Source organism: Bos javanicus, chromosome 2 (assembly GCF_032452875.1).
Source record: "Bos javanicus breed banteng chromosome 2, ARS-OSU_banteng_1.0, whole genome shotgun sequence".
Classification (NCBI taxonomy): Eukaryota; Metazoa; Chordata; class Mammalia; order Artiodactyla; family Bovidae; genus Bos; species Bos javanicus.
Window position 1 is genome coordinate 24754986 of NC_083869.1, and position 22853 is coordinate 24777838.

Consider the following 22853-nt stretch of genomic DNA (forward strand, 5'->3'; position numbering starts at 1 on the left):
GAACACTGGAGTGGGTTGCCATTTCCTTCTCCAATGCATGAAAGTGGAAAGTGAAAGTGAAGTCGCTCCGTCGTGTCCGACTCCTAGCGACCCCATGGACTGCAGCCCACCAGGCTCCTCCGTCTATAGGGTTTTCCAGGCAAGAGTACTGGAGTGGGGTGCCGTTGCCTTCTCCGAAATACTTCCTGGTATCACTTAAAAAATAAAACATTGTACATGTAGAAACAGAGTAGGATAATGATTATGATTGGAGGGGGTAGGAGAAATAGGAAGAGGCTGGAAAAAGGGCATAAATTTTAAGATGAATAAAATCTGAAGATCTAATGTATAACATGGTGATGAAAATACTGTATTGTATAGTTGAAATTTTCCCAGAGTAGAACTTAAGTGTTCTCGTCAAAAAAAAAAAGTATGTGAAGTGACGGGTGTGTTAGTTAACTCAGTGGTGGGAGTCCTTGCACAATGTATACATATATCAAATCATAACTTTGTACGCATTTTAAATATACTACACTTTTATTTGTCAATTATACTTTAATAAGTTGGAATTTAAAAAGTAGAGGGGTGGGAAAGAAAACTACTTTGTCACATCATGTGTGTGCTTAGTCGCTCAGTTGTGCCCGACTGCGGCCCCATGGACTATAATAACCCGCCTGGCTCCTCTGTCCATGGAATTTTCCAGGCAAGAATACTGTAGTGGGTTGCCATTTCCTGCTTCAGGGGATCGTCCTGACCCAGGGGTCGAACCCGCATCTCTTGAGTCTTCAGGATTGGCTGGTGGGTTTTTTTTACCACTAGTGCCACCTGGAAGTCCTTGTTAAACCATGCTGGTTGTTTATTTTGTACTCTATCTTTCATATATTTTTACCAGTTGATTTTTAGTTTCCCTGCTTCTGTTAGTATTTTCAAGAAAATCCAAATATGTGTGATGATATTATTAAATTTTTTAAAAGTTAAGATTATTGAAAGACTTAGTAGATTTGATAAACTTGTTTCTAGCTTATCAACCTGCTAAGAAAATACTTAAAAACTTGTTTTATTGTTAAATATCATACAACTATGGACATATTTATATGTATGTTTTATAAAACAAATGTATAGTTTAATGAATTACGAGTCAAACCAATTTTAATGTCTTTCAACCACTGTTGAGATACAGAAAAATATAATTAGTAAAAGGGCGAAACTTCTATCAAAAGCTATTTTAAATGTCAGAAAAGGGTAAAGCAACATTGATTTGTAGGCTTTTATAAATAAATGATAATGCTAATTGCAATGTTTAATATATCTTCTGTGAATAGTATTTATATATTTAGATAGGAATATTGTTTCCAAGGGGTTCCCTGCTGGCTCAGACTGAAATCCAAAGGGAAGATACCCTGGAAAAGGAACTGGCAACCCACTCTAGTATTCTTGCCTGGAGAATTCCATGGACAGAGGACCTGGAGCACTACAGTCCATGGGGTCACAGAGTTGGACACAGCTGAACAACTCACTTTCATTATTTCCAGAGTTGCAAATAGTGTGAAAATGGCATCTAATAGCACTATTATGATGTTGTGATAACAAATTTATTTGGATTGTGTCATATGTCCTAGGAAAGAAATGCTCTAATTTTGACTTTTAAGTAGTCCTTAGGGTATTACTTGCATTTAAAAAAATTTAATTACTTAATTAATTTTTGGCTGTGCAGGGGCTTTCTCTAGTTGCAACGAGCAGGGGCTTCTCATGTTGGAGAGCATGGTATCTAGGGGGCGTGGGCTCAGCAGTTATGGCACACGGGCTTAGTTGCCCCACAGCATGTGGGATCTTCCTGGATCAGGTATCAAACCTGCATACCCTGATTTTGGCAGGTGGATTGTTAACCACTGGACCACCAGGGAAGCCCACTTTTTAAATTTTTTTAAAAATTTTAATTGATATCACCTACTACAAAGTTTGGCTGCCCAATACTTGAAAAGTTCCACGATCTTCTGGATTGTTCTACAGTTTGTGGGTATCACTCAAAGCCACATAGAGTGATAGATGAACAGTGCTTATGCAATTTGTTATTCATAACTTTCATATTAGAATTTGAGCTGTGGTTGGTTGAATCTAAGGACATGAAACCCTCCGATAGGGAGAGCCACCTGTAATCTAGAAAGTGCTCTGGGATGACAAGAACTTCTTCAAGCAGGAGAGTTACTATATATTTTAAAAGCAAAAATTAAAGCACTGAAAAGATAACTCTGTTTTCAGTAATGAAAACTTTTCAGGTAAACAAAGGTTTTCCCCTCCCCACCTCCCTTTTTATTGACATTCTGTGACTCACTTTTCTTCCTGAGGAATAACATGTAGTAAGTATATTTTCAGGAAAATGTGCTTTTTGAAAAGACATGAAGAGTTTTGCTGTACATTCAAAGATGTGTATTATTCATTTTTAAAGTAAATGCATGTACAGGAAGGATGTCCCTGCTTTTCTAAAACACACCTTTGGGGTATGCTTCCATCAGCCTGAGGCCCTGTTTCTGACTTCTCCCTCCAGGAACTACAGTTGGAACATGCAAGGCAAGCCTTTGCTCTCAAAGACAAAAGCAAAAGTGGCCTGATTTCTGGTCTGGATTTCAGTGACATTATGGTTACCATCCGGTCTCACATGCTTACTCCCTTCGTGGAGGAGAACTTAGTTTCAGTAAGTAAAAAGCAATGACTTCAACTTTCTATTTCCTCAGACCTTTGAAACCATTGTCCTGGATTGCATCCCTCGGCATGTCTCCCTCTCATCTGTTGTAACTTTACTCTTAGTTGGTAGGAGGTAATCAGATGTGTGTAAGGGAGATGTGTGTGGGGGCGGGGTGATAGTGAATAGTTTTCCCCCAGATCGGCACCACAATCTTGCTCTCATATATTTCCAAATTGTTTATTTCCATTTACAGAGTCCACCTAAAGAAAACAGGGGAGTATGTAGACAAGGGTGTGCAATTACTTTTTCCCAAGGGCAGTACTTCTCACAGACACTACTGCCTTCACCTTTGGCCTCTTTCCATCCCACCAGGCTCCCAAAGCCTTGCTATAAGGATGGCTCCTTCCTTTGTTGCCTGCAGGGTGCTGTTTGCTAGAGGGATCATCACTGGCCTCCACACTGTTTTAATAACCATGGCTGTGGCAGAAGGTACGGAGGAAATATGTGGGCGTCAGCCTCTGTGGCTCACTCCTCTCTCTGCCCCTTCACCTGTGCACTCAGTCTGCATGGACCAGTTTTTTGTTCTTTAAACTGCTAAACTCTGTAAAGTAAGCATCTGGGCCAATAGCAAACTGATGTCATCCACTTCCTCACAAAGAATGGTGAAACTGTCCTCACCGGTTTTCTTGTTCCTGTATTGTACTTATGTGTAAGTTTTTGATTGCTGCTTGTTTTAAATGGAGGGAAGCCAATGAGCGCTTTTGTTGTCTCAGCTGAAGATCATTATCCCTGATTTGGACCAGGGTAGAAAGATCAACTTCTGTTCTTTTTCTTCAGTGAATTTGAACGTGGAGCATGTCACTTTCTCCTATACATTTCACCTCCTTGACACCCATCTCCCACTCCCCTACCCTCACCTCGTACCCTAGCCAAAAAAATGAAAGAAGGAAGAAAAGAAAGTAAGGGAGAGAGGGAGGAGAGAAGAAAAGAAAATCCTAGAGAGAAGAGCTCAGTACCTTGGGGTGAGGGAGCCTGTTTAATCTTTTCCAGTTGGGTTAGATAGACCTTTATAGCCTGTTTACCAAATGCCATCTCAGTTTCTGGAGGCATGTGTTAAATAATTTGAATCTGGCTTTTTGGATCACTGGTATCCAAATTCAGGCTAATACAAATATCACATATATTTGGGCTAAGGCTCGTGTGTGAGGGATGAGGGTGGGAACATATGCCCATCATTACCTATACTGTCCTTAATATAGATCTTTATGATTAAGGTTGTCACACTGTCATTTCCCTAAGTATTTGAGTTTTTAATAGAGAATGTTTTTAATCATCTGGATTCCTCTGACTCTTGGCTTAGAAATTAAATGTTTGTAAGCTACGAAAAATATTCTCTTTTGAGTTTGTGTCTAACTGTTGGATAGAGGGAGAAGTTACCCCTACCCTGCAGAGTAGGGTAGGCTGTACTGTCCCCCTTCTTCCCCAGGCATGAGAGAGCCTCTTTAGCACTGTTCCACTAAAGACATATTTATAGCAAGTAAATCCTCCCTAGATTTTCTCTACATCTTTTTGGAGTTTTTTGGTAGTTTTACATTTTGTCACAGAGATTCAGCGCTCAGCACAGAGCATTCTATATGTTAATTATAACAAGAAGCTTAAAAAAGAAAAGATTAGTAAAGTTGATAAAGTGAAATAGTCTTAAAATTTAAAGTTACCACTGGTTTTTGTATATGGGTGTGGAAAAAAAAAACAAGTTTAAAAAAATGTTTCTTATTATTGTCTGTTGAGGTTTGGATTATCCAGAAATAGCAGGAGTTTCATAGTTGAAGGTCTTGAAAATCCTGTTTAAATAATCATTGGTTTTGATCTGTGATAATTATATTTGTTGTTTTTGACCTTATAGGTAGATGAACCATGAAGTCCAACTTCCAGATGTTGCTTTCTTCCTTAACACCTAAATTACATAGACTTTCCTGAGGGCTTGAAATGCACTGAGCGTTTCAGCATGATACCGTCCTTGTGTTTATGGACTGGTTGTTTATCATTTTAGTAATGAAGATTCCTTTGGTTCTTCTTTGAGAAAGTTCAGTGTCCATAAATGTGCTTTTGTTTTTGTTTGTTTAACTTTCTGTGTTGTCATTTCCTAGGCAGCCGGAGGAAGTATCTCACACCAGGTTAGCTTCTCATACTTCAATGCATTTAACTCCTTACTGAATAACATGGAGCTTGTTCGTAAGATATATAGCACTCTAGCTGGCACAAGGAAAGATGTTGAAGTCACAAAGGGTAAGATTTTTAAAATACATATTGATGTGAATCTCAGCATTTTCACTTTTCTTTATCTAGGGTGTGAGGTTGATCTAGGTTTACTACTGTGAAGCCACATCTAGAAAGTGTGTATATTTCACTTGGACCATCATGGTCTCCAAAAATCCAGTTGGATTTAGTGGGATGCCAAGGTCAGGAGTGGAAAAGTGGCTTTGACAGTTTTAAAAAGAACCGTGGCCCAGTCTGTCAAACAGGTCAGTGGCAACGGCTTCTTTGTATGAGGAAGGAGTGGCCACAGAAAGATGGGCAGGGCTACTCCTTTTGCTGAATTGTAGTGGGATGTTTTAAGTGACTGGAGAAGAGCCAGTTCTTTCATCTTGTAGCTCTGGAGACCAAAGCAAATAAACAAGATGAGGTTAGAGGAACCTAAAGCGATTGTTTTACCTCTGAAATTACTTTACCTGCTTTTACTGTTTTATCATCTTAACATTTTATCTTTTGCCAGTTTTCATATTTTTGTAGTTATTTCTATGTAGCTGAACTTAGATATTGAAATTCAGTTTTAGATTTTTAAAATAATACTAAAATGCTTTTAGCTTTCAGATAATAGTTAAGGTAGAAGTTTGTTATATGTTAAGAGTCTTTGAAGATTTTAAAGCATTTTCTTTTTCTTCCAGAGGAATTTGCCCAGAGTGCCATACGCTATGGACAAGTCACCCCACTAGAAATTGACATCCTGTACCAGCTTTCAGACTTATATAATGCTACAGGGTAACTATTCCAGTAATTCCTCATGATACTTTTTAGGACAGTTACTTTAATGTGAAGCAGTGGTGTTCTTTTAGTTCATTTAATCAATAGTTTGCTCAGTATATAAGTTTCAAGAAAAAGACACGGGCAGATATGAGAAACGGGAGGAGGACGAGATAGGTGCAGACAGACTAAAGGCAGGGGGAAATGGACAAAGGGAAAGGGAAAGCAAGAAGGGGAGGGAAGAGAAAGGAAGGGAAGAAACAGAGAGATAACGAAGGGAGTAAAGGCTGTTGAAGAGTGTGAGAGGGAAAGGGGGAAGGAAGAATGATAGAGGAGGGGGAGAGGGAAACGAGAAGTAAGTGAGGGACAGAAAAATTGATTTAATCTGGACTCTGTAGAGGTGGTTAGAAATTTTTAGAGATTTGTGGATATTTGCCTAAATTTATAAAATAAATTGAAATACATGTTCAGGAATCTTATAACCTTTTTTTGACTCATTGTGAGTGGGCATTTTCCTAAACAGTATATATCATTTTGTGTTGGAGGGTATCATTTTCTTGAAATATGCCTGTGACATTATTGTCATGGTTATCAGCATAATTAAGCTTAGATGTTTTATGTCTCTTTTATAGATTGAAAAAACCCAGTATTTAATTTGTAAAGTCTTACACAAATCCAGATGAAAAAGCTTTGTCCGTGGGCATCCAGTAGGACCTCGGGAGAGGGGACTCAGGATCTACTAAGTGATCAGATTTTCTTAGTCAGCTTTAGCAGTTGTGTAAGTGTAGGCATATCTGAAAAATAGGTTTTAACCCTAGAACTGAAGACTAGTAGAAGTTGAGTGTACCATAGATAATTTATTGCCTTCATGTTACATAATAAATTGTCAAGCTGGAGTTGATACTGGATAAACCAGCCAGTCTTTGATGATTGACATGAAATATCAGGCCCGTACCTCATCCATCTAGAATTTACATTTGTAATAAAGGTATTGAACATCCTTTATGATAATAAAAGCTTGCAAAGAGTGCTTCTCAAAACTGGATCTGAAGTGACCTACTACCTGGATCATGGAATACACTTATTTTAAAACAGTAGTTCATTCACTCAGTTCAAAACTCAAGAGTTTTAAAGAGCCCGCTGTAAAAATATCTCCCACCCCTTCTCCCTTCTACCCTTAAAGGCAACCAGTATCTATCACTTTTGTGTTTATCCTTCTCAAGATACTTTGCACTTAAGCATTAAAGATGTATGCTAAAGAAATATATTCAATGTGTACGAACTGAACAGTCAGTGTTTATACTTTGCTTCTGAGAAGAATTATTTCTTTAGTTTTTTTAATCTATTTTTAGAGTAATTAATTTGTGTACTCTCTATTATTTCTTTAGAGTCTTTTGCTTTTTGTGTGGCAAGCAAGGTCTGAAGTTTTTTTTTTTTCCCCTCTTACTAAAATTATCTGTGTGAATAGGGAAATACTACTTTTAAACCATAGTTCTTTTTTACCCTTTTCTTTCTGAAGAAAGGTGATCTTAGTATGAGGTGTCGTCTGTTGGTGTCTAACAGTTCTTTCTTTCCCATATTTTTGCCTGAAGGCGCTTGACTTTAGCAGATATTGAGAGAATAGCCCCACTGGCTGAAGGAGCCTTACCTTACAACCTGGCAGAACTTCAGAGACAGGTAGGAGGCATCTCATAAACAGAATCATCTTCAAAAATGCTAAAGTAGTATGGACATGACAGCCTGAACTTTCTGAACCTATGGAAATGAAAACATGATTTACAGAAAGACTTTACTTAGCACAAAGATTACGTTTATAAAACTGTTACCCCCACCCTTATAGAGTATTCTTATGGGGCAGGTAGATTTATGTTTGTGTTTTTTGTTTGTTTGTTTTTTTCCTTCTTTTAGCTTTTTAAGATAAGGAAAATGAGAGTGTAGACACATATGGGCTTAGCTTCCCTCCCCTAGAGTAGCAGTCTTTTCCGTTCATTTGTCTAGTGATATTTAAAGATTAGTGTGAAGTTCAGTTTGTATTATCAAACTGGTATTTATAGGGTTTTTAAAATACAAGACATTCCTCTACTGAAATCAGTCTTTGAGAATCTTTCACTATAGTGTCTTATAGATTACAACAATAACACTCTTTGTGTGTCCAACTCTTTGTGACCCCATGGTCTGTAGCCTACCAGGCTCCTCTGTTCATGGGATTTTCCAGGCAATAGTACTGGAGTGGATTGCCATTTCCTTCTCCAGGGGATCTTCCCAACCCAGGGATCGAACCTGGGTCTCCCGCATTGTAGACAGATGCTTTACCGTCTGAGCCACCAGGGAAGACTCTAAAATACAAGACATTCCTCTACTGAAATGAATCTTTGACTGAGAATCTTTCACTATAGTGTCTTATAGATTACAACAATAACACAGGAAAACTATGTAAATAATGAACCAGAAAGAAAAGCTTGATTATTATTACATTTTTGATAATATTAGTTTTTTGTTTATGTTAAGAGTGATAAAAACAGTAAGTTCTGAGTCCTATAAAGTTATTGCAGCCTTATTTCTGGTTTGAAAAATACTCTGTTAGGAAACTAAACTCCATGATATTACCTTGAAGAGTGGAATTGAGCAGATTTTTTAAAAATCTTGTTTTAAACTGAAACCCTATTTCTGAGGCATTTGGAAGAAGCCTCAGTTGCAGTGGTGGTCATATAGTTTTGGGGCTGGGGATGAAGGTTATAGGAGGGCTAGTCCTTGTCTAACAGACATGAGACCTGTTCCCTCATGATTCTTTAGAAGACTGTGATACACTATGAGGCTAGGAGACGTGGGGAGGGTGAAGGGAGACGGGGGCTGGAGGGGAAGAAGACAGGAGATGAGAGAGGAGGGGAGAGAGAGAGAAGCTACATTGGCATACCATGGAAAAGGCTGCGTCTATTTTGCTGCTACCACATTGATGAGTAGCTAGATGTGCTAGCAAAACATCAAGGTATCTGAGTGTGGTTCACTGTGGGAAGTTTCAGTAGCAAAACTTTCTTCTGTTTGAGCTCCATGGAATGATGATTCTGCCTCGGAAACAAATTAGAATGTTCAGTTTTACTCTGTGTAATAATCAGGAACTTCATAGGTATTATAAGATCTAATTTAAAGGTTGCTAAGAAATTTACAAAATAGGATTTTAGTTAAAAGTTTTTATAATAGTGCTATAGTCAGGTAAGTAAATTGAAAATGGAAACTAATTGCTTTTATATCTACATTTTATGTTAATACTTTGCCTGGGGTATAGTAAAGCTTCCTGTAAATTAAAATATATCAGTAACCCACTGAGATTTAGCCTCTTTAGTAGTAAAAAGCTCTTATTTGCTGCCTTCAAAGTTTATTTTTGTTATAAGTTCTCAGATCCTTTAAAAGAAAATAGGTGGATTTATTCCAATTCATTGATTTATAGTAAAATTTAATAAAATTATTTAAAATTTGGAGATGTGTTAAAATATTTAAAGAGCTCTTATTGAATATAATTTTATATTTTATAGTACACATTAAAGTTCGAAAAATTTCATTTCAAAAGGAGTTTTTTTTTTTTACTGTTATATGTCTATGAATAAAGCTTTCCTTGGGGGTTGTCCTTAATAATTGTTAACTGGGGAATATCTCATTTAGCTTATTAAAAACAGTGTAATGAATTAAAAAACCCAACCCATTTCCTCCTTTTTCAACCTTTCTGGTGCTCTTCTTCTTTTACTGGCCTTTCTTGCCCCTAGCTATTTTGCTGGAGGCCATCAATGAAGGTGGCTTTTGTAATCTTTGGCGCCCTAAGTCTGCATTGCTCATAGTTCTGATTCCTTAGGAAGGTGTTGTAATTCCGCTACTGTTGGAAATTTTCTTGAAGACAGATTAGATTTGCCTGCCTGCAGTGGCAGCGCTGATGCTCAAAGCTCTTGTCAGTTACTTAGAAAATGGGCAGTGATAGAAACCACCATTCTCTCTTGCTGTGTTTCTGATTGGCATCCAGTGTGGTGGTGGTGTGCCTTCTCTTCCTTTTCCCTCACTGGTGAAGGGCATGGGGACCTGCAGTCTCCAGAGAACAGGTAGACATCCTGGGTGTACTTACATTGGTCCCAAAGGAGGACGCTCAGAGCCTGTGTTGTTGATTTTTCTGTCACATATCAGATAGGGTGGTCTTACTGCTGAGGGGTTGGGCTTCCCAGGTGGCACAGATGAAGACTCCACCTGCCGATGCAGGAGACGTTAAGAGATGCGGGTTTGGTCCTTGGGTCGGAAAGATCCCCTGGAGGAAGAAATGGTACCCCATTCCAGTATTCTCGCCTGGAAAATTCCATGGACAAAGGAACTAGAAGGCTACAGTCTGTGGGCTTGCACAGAGTTGGACATGAGTGAACGATTGAACACACACACACATTGCTGAGAGTTTGGAATAAAGAAATAAAAATGAAGATTTAAAATCTGTTTTTTCCTTGTAAATAAATCATTGTAAAAACAACACATGGAAAAAACTCAAGTCATAAATAATTTTAGAATTTCATGGAAACACATATATGAATATTATTTAAGAGGGATTCAAATTAATATCCCTAGCTACAGCCATTGTAAAATCTGATCTTTACTGTCTTTGCTATCTGGTGTAAGTTTCTATGGTCCTCGGTTTCTCCTTTAGTAAAATGAGTACCTGCAGATCTAAGAATCCTTCAAGTTCCTGCATCCTGTAAAAATTATGTGAAGCAATGGATTTTTTTCTTTTTCAAAAATTTTAATGTATCTCTGTTTTTCCTTGTAACATTAAAAGCTTTATGAGGAATATAGGCTAGGACCTCAGTAGAATAATATAAAAATATGCCTAAGTTCTTACAGCAAACAAAGTAATAAACTTCCTGCAGTTTTCAATCTAGAAAAAGCTTTTCTTAGTAAAATTATTTTAAACTTATTACTATGAAGCATTCTAAGGTAGCCATATAGACTGAAATTTTAGTGACTTGTTTTTAAAACTTCTCTAGACCGTGAAATCACAGTAGTGCTAACCATAACTATGTCCATGTTACTTCCAGAAGACACTTTTGATTCTCTTTTCCTATGTTATCAAACTAGAAGTACATAATTATTTAGATTTTGTATGTAGAGTATTTCCATATAGGAGTTTTCTTGAAACCTAGACAAAAAACAGGAAGAATGGCATGTTGTGTGATCTCAGCCTGTGAAAGTTATGAAAACACATGTGCGTGATGGAGGATCTCCAAGCTCAGAAATAAAAGTTATGAGAGAGACAGAGTTTAAGAACTTGGGAGCTGATTAGGTAACATCTTTCCTGTCTCAGTTTCATCATTTATTAAGTAGAGAGCATAGTATCCATCTCACAGGATTATTGTGAGGATTACATGAGGTCATGTGCTTATACCTACTAAGTATGCAGTACATGTTAACTGCCATTATTGTTGTGGTGGTAGTTGTTAAATATGAGAAGGCTATCTGAGCCAACTCCAAGTTGAACTCAAATACAGATATGACACAACTCCTTCGTTCACCCTCATCTACTTTCCTTAGAAGAATGGCAAGTGAGGAAGAATTATATCTTGTGTCTTCTCCTTTATTGCCTGAAATGTTTCACTTTTTAAAGTTTTGTGCTGGCTGAAATTCTGTATTGTATTTTTTTTAATAATTTTGATTGATGGATATAATATACAAAAAAAATTCCCACCCCACACCATACCCCAAAATCTATTCCACCTGGGGTGTTCTAAACTTGAAAGATAAAAGCTTAGAGAAGATAACATAGGAGATTATATTCATAATCAAAAGATAAACAGATTTTTACAAACAGGGCATAAAATACTTATCATTAAAAAAAAAATTGAACTTCATTAAATTTAAGAACCTTTGTTCATAAAACATATCACCAAAAGGATGAGAAGACAGGCTACACAGAAGAGAAAGAAGATATCCAAATGGGGGAAGGAAGGAGGCAGGGAAGAAAGAAAGGGGGGAAAGAAAATTTTGTATCATTAGTAAACAGAAAAAAATACATAGTAAAACTACAATTAAATGCCATTTTATACTGTCCAGATTGGCCAGAATTACATCTGACCATGGCAAGTGTTGTTTAGGAGGTGGAGGAATAGAGATAACCAATGAGAAAAATGGAAATTTTCATTTGATTAAAATGAGTTAAATAAAAGAAGGTGGGTTGCAGAGAGAAGAGAATGTGACGTTTTTGGACCATGAAGCGCTTTAGAGATTAAAGACCAATATGAGAATATGTAGACAACTTCTTTATTTTTTCTTTACTGTATATCACATAATTTCTTTTTCAACTATATGGGGTAAATTTTATCTATGATGGACCTGCTTGGGAATATACATACTTTATAAAAGTTTTGTTTCTATGGGAAGTTATATTTAAGCTGCAGCCCACTCGCACAAGAAACTTTTGGAATACAAGATGGCTTGGGTTCTGTCAGAACATTATTAGAATGAGTTCTCCCTCTGTTTCATGTATAGCATTTCTTAGACATAGGAGTTTGTGTATTTTTCATTCTAATAGACCTTCTTTAAAACTTTGGATAGCTGCTGTGTAAATAGAAACATTATAATCCAGTTATTGATTCCTCTTTTTTAATTTATCACCTATCAACTGTGATAATTTTACCATAAATTGAAGTCTGTTCTCAGAAAAGGAGATTGATTTTCTATACTAGATTTGTCTATTTATTAACTATTTACCTCATTTAAAGTGTTAGAATTAAAGACTTATTACAGTTTTTAACACAATTTAACCTCACTTCTTAGTCAGAAAGAAGTATATATTGTTTAGCATTAGGGAGAAATATATATGCAAATATGGTCTTCCCTGCTGGCTCAGTGGTGAAAAATCTGCCTACAACGCAAGAGACATGGGTTGGAGCTGCTGCTGCTGCTGCTGCTGCTGCTGCTGCTGCTGCTGCCGCCGCCGCCGCCGCCGCCGCCGCTGCCCCTGCCCCTAAGTCGCTTCAGTCGTGTCCGACTCTCTGCGACCCCAGAGACGGCAGCCCACTAGGCTCTGCCGTCCCTGGGATTCTCCAGGCAAGAACACTGGAGTGGGTTGCCATCTCCTTCTCCAATGCATGAAAGTGAAAAGTGAAAGGGAAGTCGCTCAGTTGTGTCCAACTCTTAGCGACCCCATGGACTGCAGCCCACCAGACTTCTCCATCAATGGGATTTTCCAGGCAAGAGTACTGGAGTGGGGTGCCATTGCCCTCTCCGGTGGGTTGGAGACAGCAGTTCAATCCCTGAGTGGGAAAGATCCCCGAGAGAAGGAAATGGCAACCCATTCTAGTATTCTTGACTGGGAAATCCCATGGAGAGAGGAGTCTGGCAGGTTACACTCCATGGGATTGCAAGACTCAGACACAACTTGGTGATTATACCACCACGTGTATATAGATGTGGGTGTGTATATGTATGTATATAATTTTTTTTTCTTCCATCTCATAGGCTGTCACAACTTTGGATTATAGTCTTGTTTTGTGAGCTCAAATTCATGTGTGTTAAATTTGTAGATGTGATTTGCAGACAAAAGAATTTTGTTTTATCTCCCCTAACCTTTTAGGGGGCTTCCCAGGTTGCCCTAGTGGGAAAGAACCCTCCTGTCAATGCAAGAGACATAAGAAATGTGGGTTTGATCCTTGGGTTGGAGAGATCCCCTGGAGGAGGGCATGGCAACACACACCAGTATTCTTGCCTGGAGGATCCCATGGACAGAGGAGCCTGGCAGGCATAATATAGTCCATAGGATCGCAAAGAGAAAGGACTGAAGTGATTTCGCACAGCACATTTTGCCATTACAGTCATGCATTTTAGTTGGCATAAAGTCTAGTCTTCCCCTCCCGCCCCAACCCATGCTCAGTATAAAAAACTTTAGCCTTTCCTTTTTTTTTTTTTCTGTTCATCAATAGTGTACCATTTGGAAGAGGCACTTCTTTTTATTGGGTTGGCATACTGTGTGAAGTAGCTTGGTTTGGGCAGGGTGCTTGACTTGTTAACTGACATGATCTTGCCTTATCTAATTCTCATTTATAGGATGAGTTATGGTTAACAACAAAGTAAAAGAACTGTCTCTTCTGCAAATGAGATCTTGAACCATTTCCTCATTTCCTATCATCCACATAGCTTAGAGAGCAGGTTAAAAACCGTTTAAGGTTCTCAGCTCTTATTGTGCTTTGAAAAACACTTAATTAATCTTGTTAAATATCACCTTCATGATCATAATCATAACCTTAAGGAAAAGAGTGCCTCTTTCCTTTGGCCCATTTGTTCACGGTGGGTGATCTTCTTAGTGCTGAGATTTTCTTTCAGCCTAAATGCTAAAAAATTCAATATACAGTCATTAATAGAGATGACAGCTACAGCAGCATTGTACTTATGAATATTCATGAAGTGAAATCCATAGCATTAATTACATTAATTTACATACCTGAATATAAGTGAACCGTAAGTGATAGCTAAGTCTAAAAAAAAGAAACAAAAAAACCCTTAGTAGCCGTATATTGTATGCTTTTAAAAAAATAAATGCTATTTAATAAGGGTGGAGATGACATTTCTTTCAAAAGGCATTTGGGTATTTAGAGTTAAAGATGTTTTTAGTTAAGGATTAAATCACAGTATAATCCCTACAGTGTTCATAGGATTTTGTAGGGCTTAAAAACGTTCTTTAAAGGACGAGTATATAAAGAAAATATATGATTGAGCACAGGAGAAACCTTTTATATGAATAAGGGAATTAGTGGTTACTTGATTCTTTGTTTAATTGAGGTATAGTTGACTTACAACATTATGTTAATTTCAGGTATGTAACAGTGGTTCAGTATTTTTATAGATTATACTCCATTTAAAGTTATTACAAAATAATGACTGTATCCTTTTTACTTCTTTGTTTTATACATAGTAGTTTGTCTCTTAATCACATACTCCCCCTTTAGTTTTAGTTTTTTAAAAAATTTTATTGTATAGTTGATTTATAATGTTCTGTTTAATTTCTACTGTACAGCAAAGCGACTCAATTATACACTCACTGTTTTTCATAGTCTTTTCTGTTATGGTTCAAGATATTGAATATAATTCCCTCTGCTATACAGGAAGACCTTCTTGTTTATCCATCCTATATGTGATAGTTTGTATCTGCTAATCCCAAACTCCCAATTCTTCCCTCCCCTGCCCACCTGGCAACCACAGTTCTGTTCTCTATATCTGTGTGTCTGTTTCACAGATAGTTCCTTTTTGTCATATTTTAGGTTCCACTTATCAGGATACCAAATTTGGCCCACACCCCTATCTTGCCCCTCCCCAATACTTGATTCTTATTTGGGGTCATAGCTGTTTTAGTCAGTGAGTTTTAAATTCAACATATTCTTTTGAAAGGAGTCATGATTGGAAATAATTCATATTCTATGAGAATGAGATTTATTTTCACCCAGTTTTGTGATTGAGAAACTCTAATTTCAGAAAAGTTTCATGTGTGTGTGATTAGAGATTAAAAGCATATGTGCTATAGAGATAGTATAACAGCTATAGTGGTTATGAAAGATTTTAAAATCTAAGCCAGAACGCCATAACTTTAATTTCTTTAAAATAGTTGATGTTCTTCAAAAAAAATAAATACATAAAATATTTGATGTTGAACATCATTTTTGCCTCAAAGATACACAGATTATGTTTGTTTTCAAATGAATTGTCCTTGAAACAGCATATCAGAATTAACTAGTTAGCCTCATTGTATTCAATCAATATTTGAAAAACTGACTGAAGTATTTTCAGTTAATATAATACTTTACAGTGACACCAAGAAGGATTTTGCATTAATAAGTGCAAAATAAAATTTAAATTATTTTGGTTCAGTTCAGTTCAGTCGCTCAGTCATGTCTGACTCTTTGCGACTCCATGAACCACAGCACGCCAGCCTCCCTGTCTATTACCAACTCCTGGAGTCTACCCAAACTCATGTCCATTGAGTCGGTGATGCCATCCAACCATCTCATCCTCTGTCATCCCCTTCTCTTCCTGCCTTCAATCTTTCCCAGCATCAGGGTCTTTTCAAATGAGTCAGCTCTTTGTATCAGGTGGCCAAAGTATTGGAGTTTCAGCTTCAACATAAGTCCTTCCAATGAACACCCAGGACTGATCTCCTTTAGGATGCACTGGTTGGATCTCCTTGCAGTCTAAGGGATTCTCAAGAGTCTTCTCCAGCACCACAGTTCAAAAGCATCAATTCTTCTACACTCAGCTTTCTTTGTAGTCCAACTCTCACATCCATACATGACCACTGGAAAAACCATAGCCTTGACTAGATGGGCCTTTGTTGGCACAGTAATGTCTCTGCTTTTCAGTATGCTGTCTAGGTTGGTCATAACTTTCCTACCAAGAAGTAAGTGTCTTTTAAAAAATTTCATGGCTGCAATCACCATCTGCAGTGATTTTGGAGCCAAAAAAAATAAAGTCAGCCACTGATTCCACTGCTTAACCATCTATTTGCCATGAAATGATGGGACCAGATGCCATGATTTTAGTTTTCTGAATGTTGAGCTCTAAGCCAACTTTTTCACTCTCATTCTTGTATTATTTCTATTTTGTATGTTTAGAATATATATTGTATGTAATTTAATAATGTATTATTTAGATTTTTATGCATATAATCAGTACAGTGAAACATACATGTAACTTATAAATGAAATCATATAGTACCTGGCAGGAGTGTTCAGTCAGAAACAGTTGTTGAAGACTGTTGACTTAAAGGGTGATGGAGAAGACAGTGGGGTGACACAGGCCATCACTCTGCTTACTCCCCATTTCACAGTAAGACCTTTGGCAAGTCACCTGTCCTGTCCACAGTGTGGCCATCTTACCTGTGTATGTATAGTGGACTGACTGACAAATTAGTACAGTGTGGTGTCAACTGTGGGTAGAAATTGCTGAGAGCAAGCACCCTTCTGATGGTCTCACAGGGGAATTTATTTCCAGAAGATTGAAAAACACTGGAAACTACCACAACATTGTAAAGCAATTTTATTCCCATAAAAAAAAAAAGAAAGAAAGAAAAACATTGGACCCCTTGAGAGCTATATTTGGTCACCAATCCTGAGTGCTTGGTAAAGTGCTTTCATCTTTTGGAGGACAGCAAATTTCTAAATAAAATTAATAGCATTATTATAGTAATAGATGGAACAAAAAGTAATTATCTTTTTGGATGGCATATTTTTTTTTAACTGTTCTCTGAATAAAAATTAGACTATACACAAGGTTTTGTTAAAATGTTCTCTTTCCCTTTTAAAATTTCTAATAAAATATCAGTATTAAATGATTAATTGCTCACTCTTATTACAGCATATAAATCAAGCATAATGGATGGCTATGTAGTTGCTTGGGCTAACTTACTAGGAAAAGATGTATCCCCCACAAAATCATAATTATGTCCTGTGTGCAATTTTTCATCTTTTTATTTTATTTAAGATTTATTTATTGATTATTTTTGGCTGTGCTGGGGCTTTCTCCAGTTGTAGAGAGCAGGGAACTACTCTTTGTTGGGCTTTCCCTAGTTGCAGAGCACAGAATCTAGGCGTGTGTGAGGGCTCAGTAGTTGTGGCTCAAGAACTTAGCTGCCCTGTGGCCTGTGGGATCCTCCCCATCAGGTATCGAACCATGTTCCCTGCATTAGCAGGCAGATTCTTAACCCCTAGATCACCAGAGAAGCCCTCACCTTTTAAATAATGGTTTCTTCCATATATCAAATTCCGTTTTAGGTGTAGTGGATGTATACTTTCAGCTAATTGTATGGGTTTCCCTGGTGGCTCAGATAAAGAATCGACCTGCAATGCGGGAGACCTGGGTTCAATTCCTGGGTTGGGAAGAGCCCCTGGAGGAGGGCATGGCAACCCACTCCAGTGTTCTTGTCTGGAGAATCCCAATGGACAGAGGAGCCTGGTGAGCTACAGTCCATGGGGTCACAAAGAGTCAGACACGACTGAGCGACTAAGCACACAACTTTGGTATATTGGGACAGTTGACATTTATACAATAGTGATTTTATTTGAAGTGATGATATTTGACTAATTGCCAGATTTTCAAGGGTTTCATATTGACTTTTCATCAAACATTACTGATTTTCCTTCTTACTGTGGAATTTATTGATCCACAACACTGTGGCAAGCATAATGAGGTTTTAAAGATCTCTGCCTGCAGAGATCACATTCAGGTGGTAAATATTAGTATTTAGATATCAGATGCTTTTGTTAAAAGAAATGCTTCCTGTGGTGCAAAATTTACAAAACAAGAACACAAAACCTTTCTATAGGTTACTTCCCAAATTGTTAATAAATATCTGGTTTTGTCATTTTTAGCTTGCTTCATTGAACTTTGAAGAGATTGTACAAATGAAAGCAAATCAAAGTAGATTAGCTTACTTTTTTCTTTCCTTTAGATTTTAGGCATGGAGTCCCTTTCCATTAAATTATTCTAGTGAGAGTATCTAAACTTTTTTATTATGCTAGTGTTTTAAAAGCTCGTTCAAGTTGATATTTTTCAAGTTTTCTTATGATAAAACAGTATTTCATTCAGACTGTTATCATTTGTAGCTGCTATTTTTCATAATCAAAATATTAAAGAAGACTGACAATTACTATAGACAGATTATTTCAGGTCGTTAGTGCTGTGGGATACCAATGAAATATCATTCTGAATCATAATAGAATTTCCCCGTTTGCTTTATTTTCAACACAGATTTTGTATTAGAACTACAAATATGGCTAGGACAGTGGCTCTGAACCTAACTGTACAGCAGGATGATTTGAAACCTTTTAAAAATTTACAAGCCCCAGGCCTCAAGGATATCTTCAAGTCTTTCAGGTGTTCTCTTTGCATAGGCAGAATTGAGGAATACATAGGTGTAGGAGAGCAGATGGTCAGTAGCATAGGTGAGAAGTACTATAATTATCTAGTGATAACCTCACTGGTTAAGCTTCAGAGCCAGAAGTAAGGGGGCAAAGGCTCTGAACTCTTGAAATATAGTGGCTATTAAAGTTTTTCACATTAGCCCAAAAAGACGTCTTTGACCTTGCTTATGTCTAATCCTGATAGTTCTAGTTATGTGATTTCTCCAGCCTTGATAGATGGGAGGGAAGCATCAAAATCAAACTAGGACGCTGTTGGTAAAAGAAGTTATAGCTGTCAAGCATGGGAAGATAGCACAAACAGCTGCCTTAGATCCTGGTTGCATGAATGGTCGTATGATAGTCGTATGAATATGTTGACCTTCTGTCTAATGTTGACCTTCATCTTATCTACCAGAGATGGTAGATTATGATTGGTATTCTCTGATTGAGGAAACAAGATAGTTTTTGTACATTTTAGAAAGATTTTTCAATTTTAAGTTGATTAAAGCAAAGAAGGTGTAAAGATTTTATACCTAAAATATTTATTTACCTGAAAGATTCACTTCTGTAGAATGATAGTGTGTTCCCCAATAGTAGCAGATAAATGAAGCATTAATAGGCTTGTGAAAACGAGGGGGGAAAGCTACTGTATCTATTTGGCCAGATACGGTTTTTAAATGTCGATAGTAAAAGTATCTATTTCAGAATCTTAAATTAACATAGCCAAATTATAGCTTTTTTCATTTGCTGTATGCTTTTCCATTTTTTTTTTTTTTAAATATTTTCTTCTCCCCCACAGCAATCTCATGGTTTAGGCAGGCCTATCTGGCTCCAGATTGCCGAGTCTGCTTACAGATTCACTCTGGGCTCAGTTGCTGGAGGTGAGTGACATGTCTGTGTGCCATTTCAAGCTTGTGTTCATGTAATATTATCTCACTAGACTGGGACAGATCAGCAAAGGTGCAGTTCATTGTTCGCAAGGGTCACGAGTTCAGGGCTTTCTGAAGTGTTCTTTATTTTTACTATGATCAGAGGACTTGTCATAGCACAGCCACGGCCCCTGTGGCTCCAGTCTGTCTTCAGGACGAAAGCCTCTGGAGTCACGTGGACGTCTTGGCTGCGTGTGCATTCCGCTGGTTATCATGGTTAAAGCCAGTATGAAGACGTGGAGACTTAAGACTGTTTTTTGGTGTTAGGAGTGAGGGAAGGTGGGAAATCAAGATTTGGGGTACAAATCCCAGACGCTTAAGAAATAAAAGAACCTCTTAAAGTGATTGACTTTTGCTTTTCTGCTTGTGTTTGGCGTCTTGCCTTTTTTTCCCCCTTTCATCTTTTGTTGGTTGAAGAATATCTAGACTTGTTAGTGATTTGCTAAAATGAACCTCCCTTCTCTGCTCTTGGGCAAAATTTAACAGGCCTTTTTTTTTTTTTTTCTGGCTTAATTCTCTCCATAGAATATGTGTAAAACCTGAAGTTGCTTTGTTGAGAAGAACCTAGTAGATGTGATTAAAATACTTACGATTTTTCAAAACAAGCCTGAACTAATGAAACTATTATTTTTTCTTTTCAGTCTCAGTTTTAGAAGTTGCAAAGCATGTTTTGGTTTTCAACAGTTGAGAAATTTAATACTCTAATTCATGTTATGAATTTTTTAGTGCCTGAGATAGTCTGAAGCATGGCCTTTAAAAAAAAAAAAAAAAACTGGGTTCTTAATAGCTGTAACTAAGGTCAATTTACCAAAGTGCTGTAGTAAACTAAATTGTAAATTTATAGCCACTTCTGTGTACATATGTAGTTATTTTAAGGGGTAACTGGTATAATATATGGACACGTATTGGAACATATAAAGAAATATGTTATATATAATAGTTTAATGTTAAAGAAAATTGAGTGTTGACTAATGTTGGTGACAACTTGAAAATTCGCTACCGTTGTTCTCTGTAGCAGCTGTATTTATGGGTCCCAGTAGTTGCTAGCCTCTGATCCTTCAGCTGTGTATGAAAGAAAGAAAAACTATAGAAAGTCTCTTTTGTGAGAATAGATACTGTGTTCTATTTCCTAGTCCTCTGAGATGAGATTTGTTGTCCTTACAGATTCTCCATTTAATTGTGCTCTCTTTTAAGCCTAAAAATTGTTTGTTTTATTTGTAGCTGTGGGGGCCACCGCAGTATATCCTATAGATCTGGTGAAGACCCGCATGCAAAACCAGCGTGGCACCGGCTCTGTTGTGGGAGAGCTGATGTACAAAAACAGCTTTGACTGTTTTAAGAAAGTCTTGCGTTATGAGGGCTTCTTTGGACTCTACCGGGGTGAGTAAGTGAATCTCAGCTGCTGAAGTGAGTGAGTTTGTCTCACCACAGCAGACTTGGCCTCACTCATTATGAAAATCAGTGCATAGCCTGTTCAGTCAGACCGGGGCTGTTTTTCTTTTTATTGTCTCCTTGTTCATTTCCCCTTTTTACATTCTTGCTGGTAACTAGCTGTATTAGTCTGCAAACAAGGTCTTTATTTCTTATTTCTGCCATCCAAAGCCTGCATTTGTCCCAACATGGGTTTGTAGTCACTGTGCTCTTACCAGCTGAAGCACATACAAGGATGACAGGTAAGAAATAGAGAGCTGCTTTTCTCGGTGAATTATAAAGGAGAAATAACACCTCTTCTCTGTGAAAGAGAAGCCAAGCTGCCCCTTGAAGGTGAGTTTACTCTGTATGCACTTGTTTCAGCTGAAGTAGCGAATTTTGTTGTTCAGCTGAAGTAGCGAATTTTGTTGTCTCTTCCAAGGAGACCATTCATAAGTCTTTGCCAGTGAGTCATCTGAAGTTTAAAAAAAAACAGCAAAGGAAGGCTTTTTGCTCCAAGTCTCATTCTTGCTCCATTCCTCCTCTTAGCTTAGAGGTGCTGAGTGGAAGCAGACTGTCTTTTGCAGGGAATGTGATCACCAGCTGTAAGCTGAGCACAGTGCTGTCGGCGTCAGAGGCAGCAGCCCATGCAGGATTCTCCCCACCACCGTCGGCTTTGTAGGAACTTGTTCTCTTGGGAGAGGGAGACTTTCATGTACGTGTTTTCACATTAGAATTTAGAGTTTCCTTTGGGAGGGAGATTAATTTTTTAATCCCTTTGGGCGCCACTTGGAATTCTTTGAAAAACTCTCTACATGCTCAGGTCCAGGGCATTTATGTAATTTACTGTACTTATTTGTTTACACACACAGTCTCGTTAACCCTGAGCTCATTCTGAGCCTGAACAAAGCTTTATGCTCGTGGACAGGATATGTGCAGATACTCAAGTGGAAACGTAGTTCTGATATACTTGAAGGAGCGGGTCACAGGGATGTTTGTTTTTGGCATTTTATTTAGAACAAGAGAAGAGAGTGGTTCTGGAATCAAATTAGGCTCAAATACCCTGCCCTTGAGAAGGAATGTGATGAATTTTCTTAAGATATTCAGAACTCTAGCCTGTCTTAAATTCTAGCCATACAATGTGCGCAGAGGTGTACATTATCTAGAATGCAGATCTGTGCATGTCCGTCTTGTTTGAGACTTTATTAATCACTGCATATCTGAATTCTGTTTATGTGAAACCTGAGGGTTAAGTGGTGCCAAGTGGTTTTTTCCTTTGACATCTCCAGTTAAATAAGACTCTTTCTCCCTGTTGGGTATACTTTAAAAGAGAAGGAACCTACACATACACACTGCACAGCTTACCTTCGCAATAGATGGATGCTTACACAAGATTTTATTTGAGAGTGATGTCATATTATTTGGGTCCAGTATAGCAAGTTGAGGGTAGGGGGTGAAGAAATTATTCGCTTCATTTAAGATGTGAGCTGATAAAATCAGTCCTTTAAATGAGAAACTCTTATATTGGGGGGAAGACTGTAGGAGTCCTGTGTATGAACACTGTGTTGAGATTGTCATATATTGTTTAGAGCTGGTCCATTATTTTGTCAGATGATTGACAAAACTGTTGACAGATTAGCCTAAATTTCTTTATAGGCAGCAATGATAAAATGACATAAACTATCAGTACTGTATTAAAATTCCATGAGCCTTACTGAGGCAAGTTGTAAAACAAATACTCATGCTGACATGGTTGTATGGGGATCAGATTAAAAGTAATAAGGCCTGATAATCATAAGAGAAAGTTAAGACTGCCATCTGCTGATTTATTCTTTTAAATCAGCTGCTACCCATTAAAGGTGTGTGCCGATTTGTGTTTGTCATTGATAATTCAGTTTGACTGACAGTAGCCTGTATATACGATTA

General features: G+C 37.6%; 2 protein-coding genes across 4 annotated transcripts in view; both read left to right on the forward strand.

Moving 5' to 3' along the window:
- The window catches only part of SLC25A12 (solute carrier family 25 member 12), a 98207-nt gene that overhangs the window by 52993 nt on the left and 22361 nt on the right, over nucleotides 1–22853 (forward strand). For all 3 annotated transcript variants that reach the window (XM_061435440.1, XM_061435432.1, XM_061435447.1), the window contains 6 exons: nucleotides 2525–2671; nucleotides 4810–4948; nucleotides 5608–5701; nucleotides 7276–7360; nucleotides 19388–19469; nucleotides 20739–20897. In XM_061435440.1, the coding sequence (XP_061291424.1) occupies nucleotides 2525–2671; nucleotides 4810–4948; nucleotides 5608–5701; nucleotides 7276–7360; nucleotides 19388–19469; nucleotides 20739–20897 (706 nt within the window). The remainder of the gene's footprint in view (nucleotides 1–2524; nucleotides 2672–4809; nucleotides 4949–5607; nucleotides 5702–7275; nucleotides 7361–19387; nucleotides 19470–20738; nucleotides 20898–22853) is intronic.
- LOC133258650 (small ribosomal subunit protein eS26-like) overlaps nucleotides 1–22853 on the forward strand; it is a 201969-nt gene that overhangs the window by 45086 nt on the left and 134030 nt on the right. The gene's annotated exons all lie outside the window — the stretch shown is intronic.